This window comes from Botryllus schlosseri, chromosome 10, assembly GCF_051294905.1.
Source record: "Botryllus schlosseri isolate E-star chromosome 10, Bs_hap1, whole genome shotgun sequence".
NCBI classification, from domain to species: domain Eukaryota; kingdom Metazoa; phylum Chordata; class Ascidiacea; order Stolidobranchia; family Styelidae; genus Botryllus; species Botryllus schlosseri.
This window is the reverse complement of record NC_137245.1, coordinates 23369353-23383488: the sequence shown is the minus strand read 5'-3', so window position 1 is coordinate 23383488 and position 14136 is coordinate 23369353. Positions and strand designations below refer to the sequence as shown.

General features: G+C 40.8%; 1 protein-coding gene across 5 annotated transcripts in view; it reads left to right on the top strand.

The window, feature by feature from the left end:
• The window catches only part of LOC145448947 (potassium voltage-gated channel subfamily B member 1-like), a 29939-nt gene extending 15845 nt beyond the window's left edge, over positions 1 to 14094 (top strand). For 4 of the 5 annotated variants that reach the window (XM_080327404.1, XM_080327401.1, XM_080327405.1 and 1 more), the window contains exons 6-16: positions 1678 to 1798; positions 3738 to 3816; positions 5078 to 5224; positions 5295 to 5529; positions 6447 to 6571; positions 6641 to 6831; positions 7662 to 7747; positions 8604 to 8827; positions 9680 to 9859; positions 11602 to 11724; positions 13680 to 14094. In XM_080327404.1, the coding sequence (XP_080183530.1) occupies positions 1678 to 1798; positions 3738 to 3816; positions 5078 to 5224; positions 5295 to 5529; positions 6447 to 6571; positions 6641 to 6831; positions 7662 to 7747; positions 8604 to 8827; positions 9680 to 9859; positions 11602 to 11724; positions 13680 to 13750 (1582 nt within the window). In that variant the 3' untranslated portion in view covers positions 13751 to 14094. The remainder of the gene's footprint in view (positions 1 to 1677; positions 1799 to 3737; positions 3817 to 5077; positions 5225 to 5294; positions 5530 to 6446; positions 6572 to 6640; positions 6832 to 7661; positions 7748 to 8603; positions 8828 to 9679; positions 9860 to 11601; positions 11725 to 13679) is intronic. The other variant, XM_080327402.1, reaches the window with a different exon arrangement.
• Positions 14095 to 14136: the final 42 nt, after the last annotated feature.

Below are 14136 nucleotides of genomic sequence, written 5' to 3'. Positions count from 1 at the left end.
AAATATGCTATATCCCATTCCCATAAGCCTACTAGTCAATACATGCACATTGCGATTTTGCGAACTGAATATATACAGGGATGCTAATTATGTGACAGTGTTGCGGATATTGTACCTTCTTAGCTCTGAAATTTGCCTTGCCGCCTTGTGTATTTGGTAGGGGCTATTATTCTGGTTGTCCTATCATCTTTGGTATCTGGGGGGATTGCACTGGGCGCGCCAATAATTTCCGATGCTGGTCAAGTGACTTGTACGCAATGGATATTCATGACGTGGATACATTATTTAAAATTTCCGCCAGCACCCAAATTGTTATCCTGGCTGTACCAATGTGTACCCAGCCATAAATATCGACGGCAAAAGCTCTATAATTTTGGAAGGATATCCTTCAACAAACAGGCTTATGGCGTGGCACAACGATTCGAGTCCTCGAAATCCAAATCGAGCATTAATTATCTTGATTGGAGTCAATTAGTGAGATATGATATCTATTTCTTGTACGCCACTAGGAGTTATAATATTATCAACCAGAATTAGTTTCGATACTTTTTTCTCACCGTGGAATCCTTGAAACATCGATTAATAGCATCACAGTTAGGGTTACCATACATCCTCTTTTAAGAGGATTTGTCCTATTTTTTGACGTTTTGTGAAAGTGTCCTCGGAGGACGCCCAAAGTTCCTGTTTTTTGAGATTTTGTCCTCTTTTTTTTGAGAATTTTGGTTAAATATAGCGCAAAATTCGACTGAGATACAGTAAATCAGCCCCGAAGTAACGCTAGGGTGGATTTTTCGGTAGCTGAGCCGAAAAGTTGACCTTTTTTTAGTCATTTCCGCGGTATTGCAGGTCTGAAAATTTTGAAAAAGTGTCGTCTTTTCAGAATTTCAAAATATGGTAACTCTAATAACAGTATCCAACACGTGTAGTAGGCCTACAAAGCTACGTTACGCACTTTAGTGGAAATGACTTTTCCGTGAATTCGTGGTGAATCCACACCATTGTCACAAAGGACAATGGAATAGACAAGGTCGAAGAGATACCTGATCAGGTTTGATAAACACTAGTCAGCCCTCAAGTTTACCGGACCACGATCTGACATATCGATCTCGCCTTCCGACACACGCCACCTTTTTTGTCATATGTCCTTTTATATTATCTTCTTTTACTTTTCATTTAGTGTGCATGCCTCCTTTTTTATATCGCCTAGGACCAGTGGGTGTCTGACTTCGAAGACTATTCCAAGTCGTTTCGATACCTTCCTATCTTTCATTGTATCGCGGTCTTGCGGTGTATTGAACTGATGAAATTTTTAGCAATAAATTGAATTGAATTAGTCTGTTGTGTGCTCGTGATTGTTTCCTTATGGCCGCATAAAAGGTACATATTTGAACTTTCTAAATCATCCATACCACGATTAGGTCACGAAGGATACTTAAATACTCGACCTGACTCGAAGTGAAATACTCGATTCCGAATTGAATCACCGAGGAACTGGATATGTCCAGTATTATACATAACACACCGTTACCCACCTCTCTATGGGTAATGATAATGTTGATTCGGAAATGTTCAATTCCAAATGTCGCGCGTGAGTTTACGTTCGCTCCGGCCCGAGATCAGGATTATAATCACCATCTCAAGATAAAACCCGGCAACTCAAATTGCCATTAAATCCAGGAGAGAGCAAGACTCGTTGCGAGAAAGACAAGGGGACGAATTCGAAGGCATGTGCTGCGCGGTGAAACGAAAAAAGTTGTGGGATCTCTTGGAGAAGCCATCCACGTCTTTTGCCGCCAAGGTAAACACTTAACCGTAATTGCCCGATGTTAACGCCGTATCGCTATCATCAAACGTTCGACCACTATTTTCTCAGAATGCCATCGCGGTATAACCCCGATCTAAATACCGACCGCGGAAAATATATTGCAGAATCGCTCAAGGCGATGTCTGCGGGAAACCGATTTCTTTTGTGTACTTTATGAGAGCCGTTATAAACACCGGATAACGCAAGTTCGCGACTCTTGCTGTGTAATACGGGATGACTACTATCCTTCAGTTTTAGACTTGTATCGTGTTTACGCAAATTCTCGCATAAGAAATTCCCACCTGAATATTGGAGATCGTGGCTCCTCATCTCACAAAAGCCTTAGACAAAAGTATATGGGCCGTGTTAATAATTGACTGTTCTGGAATCATAAAGATAACATCGGCCGGGTGTAGAATGACCAATTGACCATGTATGTGGATTGTGGAAACACCATGAATGCCAAAACAACAACAACAAGAAGAACAACAACATTCATTTCAGTTTTCATTCACTCTACGTGCCGAAACGACTTGCAGTAGCCTTTTAATCAGACAGTCACCTTGGCCTACAGCAGTGGTTCTCAACCTGGGGGGCGTGAAAGCATCTGAAGGGGGGGGGGCGAAGAAGCGGTCAACTGAAAGAAAATTTCGTGCTATGCGCGATTTACCTACAATTCACGCGTGTTTCTCTATATATTGACCGAATTTCACATTATTTTTTTAATTCTTTCATCAACAGTCATAACCTTCCATGCCATCAAACAATCTGTTGGGGTTGTTAGCATTCCGGTTGGATTTTGTGATATGACGATAAGGGGGGCGCGAAATTTTTCACTATCATAAAGGAGGGCGTGCCTGAAAAAAGGTTGAGAACCACTGGCCTACAGCATGTAAATAACAGGCATAATGCTCATTGATGAAATTATTTTATTTTTATGTGACTTGTGGCGCGTGAAAAAATTACTGTGTCGCTATCCAATCTGGATCATTTATTTATTTTCTCGACCTGGTGAATGCGTGAACTCCATATGTAAATTTAATTGTGTCGAATTTTGTATCAGTCCCGCATTTTTAAGATCGTGACTCACCTGGCCTTATGGGGGCGGTAAGTAGGGTTGCATTTAAAACAAACGGTGTTTTAAAACACTTTGTTTGAAACATGTTTAAAAAAAGGCCCTTTAAAAAAAATATTTTTTTTTAAGTTGTAAAATTATGCCATAATTGTGTAAATACTTTCCAAAAAGCATGTTGTACGAGACTACGGACAATTACCACCCGATATAGCCGACGTATATCAATATGGGATGGTTAGAACCCTCAAAATATTCGGTTCAACATTAATAGTAGACAGATATTTCGTCGAAGGAGCTATATTCACCCTATGTTTTCAATTGTCAATATCAATCCACTATGGCGTCACAATCGAATATTCGTGACGTCATGGCTTTAAAAAACAAACAAAAAAAACCATAAAAAACATGTTTTAAATTAGGGCCTTGTTTTAAGCTTGTTTGTTTTAAATTGGTTTTTGTTTAAAATGCAACCCTAGCGGTAAGCGTGTTCTTTTGCAGTATAGTAATAATAACAATAATTTGGATCAATACGAGAATGGTGTTTCTGACTCGTGTACAGAACCACTCCATTTTAATTAGCTTTACCTCTCATCACATTGAGTCATGAAATTGAATACCACCCCTTGATATCAAAACATATGATATTACCGCCTGCGACATGCCAAGGCATGCGCGCAATCTATAATTAGCCTGTATTATGCATGGGTTCGCTCTCATGCTGCGAGTCTTCCACTGAACCGAACACAACATGCATGCCTATAGCCTATATCCAATACTGCCAATGCTACACTTGACTAATAAATATTAATGCATGTCGCGTTTGAACATCAAGACGTAAACGAATTGACCTTTTTACAGGTCCTGGCAATAATTTCGATATTATTTATTGTTCTATCCACGATAGCATTGAGTCTCAACACACTTGATTCGTTACAAGGTGAGTGAGGTCTTTATTGTTGTTTAAAACCCCATAACTGCCTGAAGTGGCTATCTCCGCAAAATATTTGCCCTAAAGTACACTGTAAACGAAAATAGTGTATTGTAAACGACACTTTGTGGTAGAGAATTTTACTTTTACACCGACTGCAATCGGTGAAAATGTATCAAATACACCAATTCCTATGGAGATATATAGCAGGGTTGGATGGTTTCTGTTGTTGTTTGTTACGTGATAGTCTTTCCAATATCAACGGCATCCGTTGAGAGAGTGGGTCCACTAGAAAAATAAACATACATTTAGGACAGTGGCTTTCAACATTTTCGACCTCGTGGCACTTCATATAGGGGTGTTTTACAGAATGTCAGGAGCTAAAGTGGGCTATGCTATAAGTTGGCATCTCAGGAATCATAGTCCGATGTACAATGAGCAATATGAACAATGCACGGATGTCGAATACTTGGCAAGATGATGATTAAATAAAGAACAGAAAAACAATACGACCTGCGTCATGTCGCTGTACTGTACAACCCCGGTTCTGATTAGGGGTGACTAGAAAAGGTGAACACCTTCGGCCAAACCGCAACATCACGGCCTAATTGCCCGAGCGAGTGATGACCGTTTGTTTAGTTATTACCATGCCAAATGCTGCTGCATGTGGGCGAGTCACTTTACCGCCACCATTGACGGCGGCGGCCCGGTTTAATTCTCGGCAGTAGCAAGCCCCGTAGCGTCGGATATTTATCTGAGATTCTCCTCCCCTACGTTGCTGTGCTCACATCGTATATACAATGAAAAGCCCGATCAACGATCAGTCCAAGGAAGTCAGCGAAAAGAGCGTGGAAGCCTAAAATTTTAATCATAGAAAACGAGCCCTGACGTTAGGCTGTAGGGTGGTGGGTGTGCCAGATTGAGAGACCGTAATTGGTCGTTTCGACATATAGGACTCATGGTACATTGCGTGTCTTAAGCGGGTAAGATGATAGAGTCATTGATTATGCCACTCTCAGCATTTGGATTCCTTCAATATTGTTATATGTTGACCTTGTTTCTCATATTTTCTCGCGGCACACCTGAGCAGTCCGATTGCCACACCGGTTGAGAGCCACTGATTTAGGATATCGATGATGTTCACCCCCCAGTAGTTACCATGTGCTAAATGCTTCGCAGGGAAATTCTGGATCCCAATTTTTGTTCAGCTTTGTCAGCGTCACGCAGGTCTGCATTTGTTGATCCTGCAATACATTTGCGTTATCCACAGGTGAAGACGGAAAAGACAATCCGCAACTTGCGCATATTGAGAGCGTGTGTATCGCATGGTTCACGATGGAATATTTGCTGCGACTGATATCAGCGCCCAATAAATGGAAATTTTTCAAAGGGCCTTTGAATGTAATCGATTTGCTAGGTACATATGCGATACGTGTGTTATCGATCTAACGTCTTGCGTAACAATGGCGCGTTCTATTTCGTTGCAGCTGTTTTACCTTACTACGTCACCGTGTTCCTCACTGTCACCAACAGCGAATTTCTGCAGTTCCAAAACGTGCGGCGTATAGTACAGATATTTCGTATCATGAGGATTATGCGGATTTTAAAGCTGGCGCGCCACTCGACCGGGCTGCAGTCGCTGGGTTTCACCATGAGGCGGAGTTACAACGAGCTGGGTCTTCTCATGCTCTTTATAACCATGGGCATCGTGATATTTTCAAGGTTGGTATTCTCGTCACGGCCGATTCGGATGAGATCGTGCTGTCGGCTTGGTTGATATTAATTTGTGACGTTAAAGTTTTGGATATCCATACTATAACGTGTTCAATAAGAGGTTACCATCTCCGTGCCTAGATATATCCACTGAGACAATCCATTTCACGAAATACCAAAAGAAGTTGAAGATTTGTCTGGATCAAAGTAGTGAAAATGGTCATACTTCCAGATTCGAGATTTTCTGAATCAGCAATTCCCAAACTGTTTTGTACCGCCACATTTTGGAGAATACTGTATAAATGTATGAAATAATTTATTAACTTACGAAACCGCGAGTTTTTTGAAACGCTGTTTCCTTAAGAAAAAAATTGGAGAAGTTTTGACTGTTTTCTTCGAAATCCTATTCTGTGATCGATGCAAAAGCAATCAAAATTATATTTCCGTCTACATCCGCATGACTAAGTGTACATGGCTTGTCTGTTTCGACTGAAGTGAAAAGCTGTAAACTGGAGCGACTGCTCAAAATTGACGACGATATGCGGACATGTTTGTCAACAATGCAACCTCGTTTCAACCGCGTATGTTCGTATAAATAACCGCATCCATCGGATTAACGCGTGAAACTAATTTTTATAGCAATTCTTTTTCTGTTACAAGCGTGCTGGGAGCGTTTTATCATTTTTCTAGTGTGCTATAAGCAGAAAAAGTTTGGGAACCACTGTCATCCAAATTTTGTAGCCAAAATGATTCCATTCCCGACTTAAAGAAACAAGACATCTCGGCTCTGGTCCAAGTGCGGAGGCCTGACGCTCTCGCCCTATCGAGTGGAACCGACTTTATAACTCTTGTCAGTAAAAAACACCTAATAATATATCCTACCGTGCCAGAGACAAATGCTTACTGCCGACTTATATATACTTCAGCCTGGCATATTTCGCTGAAAAAGACGACAATCCAAAGTTCAGCAGCATCCCCACGTCGTTCTGGTGGGCTACAATCACCATGACAACAGTCGGCTACGGAGACATATACCCCGAAACGACCATAGGTACGCTGCACCCTCGCACTCACAATTCGGAAATGTTACCTTACCGTCTGTTTTGTGATCCAAAATCAGGTAAATTGGTCGGGGCGGTCTGCTGCATAACGGGAGTTTTGGTGATCGCCTTGCCTATCCCGATCATTGTGAATAACTTCAGCGAATTCTACAAGGAGCAGAAGCGGCAGGAGAAATCTATGAAACGAAGAGAAGCGTTGCAACTCGCGAAAGCGAACGGCGAGATAATGGAAGTCATGGACATAGCTGATGTAAATAATGTTATGTCCAAACGTTCGATTCAGCCGTGCAGTACCGATAGCCGCCTTTAACATTTTTCATTTACTCAGCAGTTCATCGCGGACCGCATGAAATCACCCTATTGGTCGTATGTTTTGTACACCAACACCTTTATATTCGATTTGCATTCTCCATTACCAAATTACACGACATTTTGGGGCAGCCAAAACTATACGAAGTCAAGGTGGAATGCGTTTCCACCATGAGCTAGGGAGGATTAGTCTTCTATACCATAGCCTAGTGTCAAACGTAAACCATTTAGAGTTTTTTTTAGATATTTACGCTGAAGATGTTGAACAAGTTCACTATGTCGAAACCAAATCATTGAATATGAAATTTGCAAGCACATAAACAGGCCATGTTTTTACTAATAGACTGATATTATGCTTTGGTCGCATGGTTTTGAAAATCCAGCGAATCGATACCTGCGTATTCCTTATTTGTCTTTTGCTGGTCAGAGTGGCATTAAATGTTCAAAGATTGAAAATACGTATCACCAGACCATTGAACTGCATATGGATTGAATATTGAGTAGTTTTAGAAAATGTTGTTATTGCGTGGTATATGACGAATGATCGTCTGTAGCCATTTGTTTTGTGATGCGCTACAATAACTTAAAGTGACGAGAAACTATCGACCACAAATTATACAAAGTCAATTGCAAAAATCCATAATTTAAAGGGCGCCTGCCGCATGAGTCCGACTTTCACCAACTTGATTGATAACGCGCCGAGGATATAATTTCGCATACCCTTTCAACCTATGCTTCGCACGACCGCTAATGGCATGGCAATATTTCTAGAGAGACGAAATGACCGATGTTATTGTGACGGAGGAACCGTTTACAAACCAAAGTATCTCTACCAAAGACGTCCCAGAGAGCAGCAGGTAACAAGCGCCAAAATCTCAACTTGATTACAAATTAATCTGATAAATTAAATTAAATTATATTTAATTAGTCGATCTGGAAGACGTACAAAGTCAAGGAATTGTAGAAATGCGCAGTATTATAAGAAGAATCAGGCGAACTTTTGCGCGAAAGTTCACGAATGCCTCATGTGAACGTTAGAGGAATTTAGGGTTGTCTTTAAAACAAAAATCAACTTAAAACAAACATGTTCAAAACATGTTTTTTTTTTAACTATGAAGTCACGAATCGTTTATATTGACGTCACATTGACGATTGAAAATATAGGGTAAATATGGCTCCATCGCCGCAAAGGGCTTCTGACCACTGTCATAAACAGACCAAAACTATCTTTAACAAGGACCACATCGTTATGCAGCATTTTACGGTCTTCGGCAATCTTCATCAGAACACCCATTTCGTACCAATGATCTCTATCTATTTGCTATTACTGCTGTTGAACCGACGACGAGTTCGAGGGTTCCAGCCAGCAGCCATCGCCCGTAGGCTCACACTACATGTTTTTCGAAAGTATTTAGATAATTATTGCATAATTATACAACGTTTGAAAGAGACACAATTTTATTTTAATAGACATTTGCTTAAAACACTGTAAAACTTTAAAACATGTTTTAAACAAGGTGTTTTAAAACACCGTTTGTTTCAAATGCAACCCTAGCTGTACTCCAAAAATACGGGCTTTAGTTTCTATGAAGTATATAGCTATACCGTGTTACATTCGTAACACTAAATTATTTTATGAGAGTTATAACGGACATAGAAGCTAATATAGTTGAGTAGTATATGGACTCCAGCTGATTTGCTATTCGTCTACAGAACAGAAAATGCGGCTCACCAGCACGGCTTCTCCTCGTCCGTCCTCTTGCAAGCTAATTCCATCGAATCCAAGTCCCCGTCGACTAAACACGTGACGCAAATCAACCAAATCTTGCCGACCGAAGACGCCTGGGTCCGGAAGGACGAGGAGTTGGAAGCGGAAGTGACGAAACGACTGGCCTCGACGAAAAATAGCAACACGAATCAAAACAATCACAAATCCGGTGAGCGAAACTAGGACGCTTCGCCAGTAAAGCAATATCTAATCTATGCAATGATACGCAATTAGTTAGGGTTATCATATTTTGGAATCGGGGAAGGAGGACAATATTTCAAAATTTTCAGATTTAGAATTGTGGAGTATAACTCGGAAAAATGGTAAATTTTTCCCGACTTTGCGGTTGGGTGACTAAAAAAAGGTCAACTTTCCCGCCCAACTCCGGAAATACAGTTTTTCTTTCACATTCTCCGTTGGTTGACTAAAAATAAAGGTCGTCACTTTCGTTCGGTCCACGAATTTCCTATTTAGCGTCATTTTTGCCCATATCTTAGCTCTAAAAGCTGTAAAGGAGGACGAATTCCCAAAAAGGAGGACCTTTAGGCGTCCTCGGACGACATTTTCAAATACCTGAAAGAGAAGGACAAATTCTCCTAAAGAAATTCTCTACTAGTTGCTGACGATTACCCCTGACGAGTGTCAGCCGAAAATATTCGGGTTCATTTCAATATGAATATACTATACAATTGTTTATATACTATGTTCTTTCCGATTATCTACTACTTGCTGACGATTACCCCTGACGAGTGTCAGTCGGGTATATTCCGTGTTATTTCAATGCGAATATATGGCATTGTACATTGTGTCTGCATGGGCAAATGAAAATATATCTGACGATTGATCATTTGATTGATTGAATATATTATTAAACTGAAAGAATTTTACAAGTCGGTTAGATTCCGTCCTATCACCTCATGTTATCACAATTTTGTGGCCTTTTAAATGATGAAAGGATTAATAAAACGATTGCTCGAATGAATGAATCAACAACGAACTGTGGAATTTAATGCATTCGTAGCACCACCAGGAAAGGATGCTAGCGCCAGACCGGGTAGTCTCGTGGATCATCCGCATCGCGGCAGGCACGAAGAGATCGCGGCTAGGTCGAATATGTACTGCCGTGGAAATGGAAGATCTGTACCTCACCCCTATTGCACTACATCCACTGTCCTTATCGACGGAGTATCGTATACCAAAGGTCCGTTATTACTTATATGTCCCAACCATTTTTTATGATGCCCTGACGCCAACTACTCAAAAGTCTAATCCAATGTTCTCAAGGATTACAGTAGTTTTTCACGGATGCGGAATTCGGCGAGCACAATTCTTTTTAAAGTTCGGAAAATAAGGTTGATGCAATAATAATAACTAAGAATTTAATGAACATATCATTCTCGGAGTAGATTCACCGCAATGTCGGGGTCGAAGTTGAAGTCGGAGTTATGTGAAGAAAACAGTAGGTGCCGGAGTAGGACTCGGTGGTAAAGTGATTTGACTCTACTGCCTTGGTTATAGGAGAGACAGAGAGACAGTTTTTATGGAGTACAAATTACATTGAAAAAAATAAAATGCGGGTTGCAGCTATACGATCCTTAGGGATCATCTAGTCAGCTGCATCGATGGAGTACAAAATCGTATTTTTATAGAGTCTCGCGTCAAGAGTAAATTAAACCAGGTAGGGACAGCGGCGAGTTGGAACAACGACATAGTAACAGGCAACAATTATAAAGAAGTAAGGAATAAATGAAATACAATGAAAACAAAAGATAAATCGAAAATGAATAAATGTACAGTGTTGTCAGTTCAAATTCTAGCGAAAAAAAAACAATTTAGCAAAGTAAGATTATCAAATCCAATAAACGGCAATTACAATACAAATTTAACTAACTTCAATATGTCATGAGTAAGTGAGATTTAAATTCGTGACAAAAGGCTGAAAAACACATTTCCTCATGGATAATGGAATGTCATTACATATTTTTGGTCCATGATATACGATTGGTCTGCGGCACTTACTATTCGTGACACGAGAAACAGATATCTATTTTTGGAAGGTGAAGACCGAGTACGGTGTGTACAATATAGGCCATATATGAGTGTGCAAAATGCACTGTGCACTCTTTTCGATAGGCGACGTGAATATATATGTATAAGGTCGTGAAACCGCGGGCCGCGCATACGTTTTCTAGTGTAATTGCGAGGTCAACCATCTCATTAGGAATTGATAACAGTGGTGGCAAGACTTATCAATAAAATATACATGCGCGAAGTCAGCGTATGCATATTTTAGTGTTATTTTGGCTTCTTTCTCGGCCCACTTGAAATTAGCTGAACGTAGGCCGATCAGACCAAGCTAAATTGGAAACCTATTTCGCGGCAGCACGTTATTTAAAATTGTCGCTTCTTCGCGGGCTGCAGGTTGCACACCGGTGAAACAGGTCATACCTCGAAGCTGGTTTTATGGTCGCCACTTAATGTTGCACACGGCGACTATTTTTTATGTAATCAAGGTGGTCTACGTAGTCATCGTATTAGTCACTTGAGTAGAAGTAGAAGTAGTGTCGTAAATTTCAATTCAGCTTCAAGTGCAAGTAGCGATTTCAAAGTAATCTTGGCCTAGACTTTTGCCTAAAAATTGAAAACTGTTAAGTATAATTAGTATAAAATCATAACAAATTGAGTAGTGCACACACACACATGCAAAACCTACTTCAGTACTCCGAAAACGTAGAAGTACTTCGTTATTGACCACATCTGGCTGTTGTAATAAAGGAAGATCACGCTGTGAATGTAACATTATATCCACAATACCGATGTGGTGTTCGCACTTCGCAGTGAAATTATAGCTCAGTGGCTGCGTTTAAGTCACGATTAACGTCCATCTTATTCAGCTAACAGCGACATGGCGCAAACTGAAAAAGGTTTCATACTGCCATTTAGATCCAACTGACCAAGACCCGAGAATGACGAGCGAAGATATTTGTATCGCCACGGAAATGCCCTTGCTCGGCAGGGTGGAGGAAAGCGGCGATTACGAGGAAAAAGACGGCCCCGAATCAAATGGTAAATTCACTAAGAGAATATATCTTAATGGCAATATTCGATGATTATTATCGAATAATGCCGTACGTGTGGAGGTCATAACAATCGTGCTGATAGCACTGCACGGGTTACAATAACAATGTTCCAATACTGACTTACAGCGGCCCTGTTGTCTAGTTGATCGGTTGGAGCTAAGCCACAGTGAGACATTTGCCACCTACTTACCTTTTAGGCTAGGCTAGGCTAGGCTAGGCTGCTGAAGAGATGCGGTGTCCTAAACATAGAAGATATGCGGAAACTAGAAATCGCCAAGTTTATGTATCAGTTCCACTGCGGTCGTTGTCCCGAATATTTCAGTGACTTTTTTACCTCGGAATCAAAAGCGCACAAGTACAACACACGCGCGTCCACGTCGTCCAAATATCATAAGATCGACCGAAAAGATCATCGATCCATCAAATATGCCGGACCCGATGTGTGGAACAGTATCCCGCCGGCCATCCGGCAGTCGACGAGCATGTCCACATTCAAGTCGAAATACAAGCAATTACTACTAAGTAGGGATGGTGTGAACCTCTGAAAGGTTCAGGTTCGTGTGAACGCGAACCTTTTTGAAAGGTTCTGTGTGAACGCGAACGTGAACCTCGTGACGTCATATCTATCTTTCAATGAAGTGATAGCCTATATTAATGTACATTGTACATGTACAGTAGCCTACTAGAGACGACTCGGGCCACATAATGCCATAATGCTGAAGTACATTTTGGCGATTTAAACGTCGCTAAATGTGTCAACTGGGGCAATCATATGATATATACTCCCATAAAATCAATATCATCCGTCGCTTTGTCAATCATTTCGAAGAGGTGTGTTGCCAGCCTACTCCTTAACGGCCTGGACCAGACCGGGTAATGTATTCGGTGTATGAGTATTGCTACATTGATATTGGGCAGAGTGTAATGCAGGCTTTTATACTAGCTGCCGATATTAGGCTACCCCTAAAGTTATAGAGCTGTAGCCAACACCTCAATCGCACGGATTTGGTTTTAATGATACAGTAAACATATGAAGTGAAGATAGAACCCGTACGCTAGCTAGATTTGTTACATCAAAAAACGATATTAATCTCATTGATTGGTTGAATTGCTCTTTACATGTTTTGTATGTCGCTCGTGATGTTATGTGATTGCGGGTCAGCTCACAGCAGAGAGTCACTATATATTCACAAACGGAAAGTTGGATATTTAGAGCAAAATTTTTGTAACAAAGCAAGTAAAATCTTTGAGATTGTCAAAGTGCATGCTCGTTTTGATTTTTTTTTTATGCTGCCGGCGTCATTCATAGAGTGGCCTGCAGTTGAAATGCAATAAATTCGAACCAAAGATGTCATTATGAAGTGAAAATTGTAATATATGAAAAGGTTCACAGTGCAGAACCTACCAAGGTTCTGTTGTGAACGCGAACCTCCAAATTCCCGAGGTTCACACACAGAACGCGAACGTGAACCTCGCGTTCACACCATCCCTACTACTAAGTGAATATTAGTCCATCCTCAACATTACCGGACCACGACTGACCTATCGATCTCGCATTCCATGACATGACACTTCATTTCTTGCTACTTGCCTTTTTCTATGCTATCTTCTTTACTTTTCATTTCAGTGTGCATGCCTCCTCTTTACATCGCCTAGGCCAAGGTGGGTGTTTGATTCAATAGACTACTCCAAGTCTCTTCGACACCTTCCTATCTTTTCTTTGTATCGCATTTTGTGGTGTATTGAACCGATAAAATTGCTAATAAACCAATGATGATGATGATAGTAACCTACTTTGCAAAAAAACTAAGTCCATTATCAGCTTGGAAAGCTGAGGCGTAGGCCGACCTCTTGGAATATTGCACTCCAATAATAATATGATAGTAAGTGTGATTTACCAACCGGACGTATATAGCGCCTTCATAATTTTCAATCCCTCAGCAGGCCAGGACCATCCTCACATTCGGATGAGAAAGACCTCGATACCATGTGCCAAAGACGTCGCAATATAGAACGACAATATTGTGAAAATCGGTGGTGCTCACCTACGCTGAAAGGGCGACAGCGAGTGTAATGGAAGCCAGAAGTTTTGCGACTGAGTGCGCTATCAGACGTTTGCCTTGACCCGATTTTATGAAATTGATCTTACGTATGATAAAGTGTTCTGCGTCGTTATAAATATACCCTCTCTACCGCGTTGTGCATGGTATTTTTCAACATAAATTTCGTAATGATATTAGTCGCTTTTATCAATATATTTGTTCAAATCCCTACCTTCACTGTGATATCAATTTCCTGTTTCCGTGTGGCATTCGATAACTTTACCAGTATCAATAAATGGAACGAATCATGGAAATACGAGATCGTGCAAACGTGCGCAAACGGAAATAGGAGAATT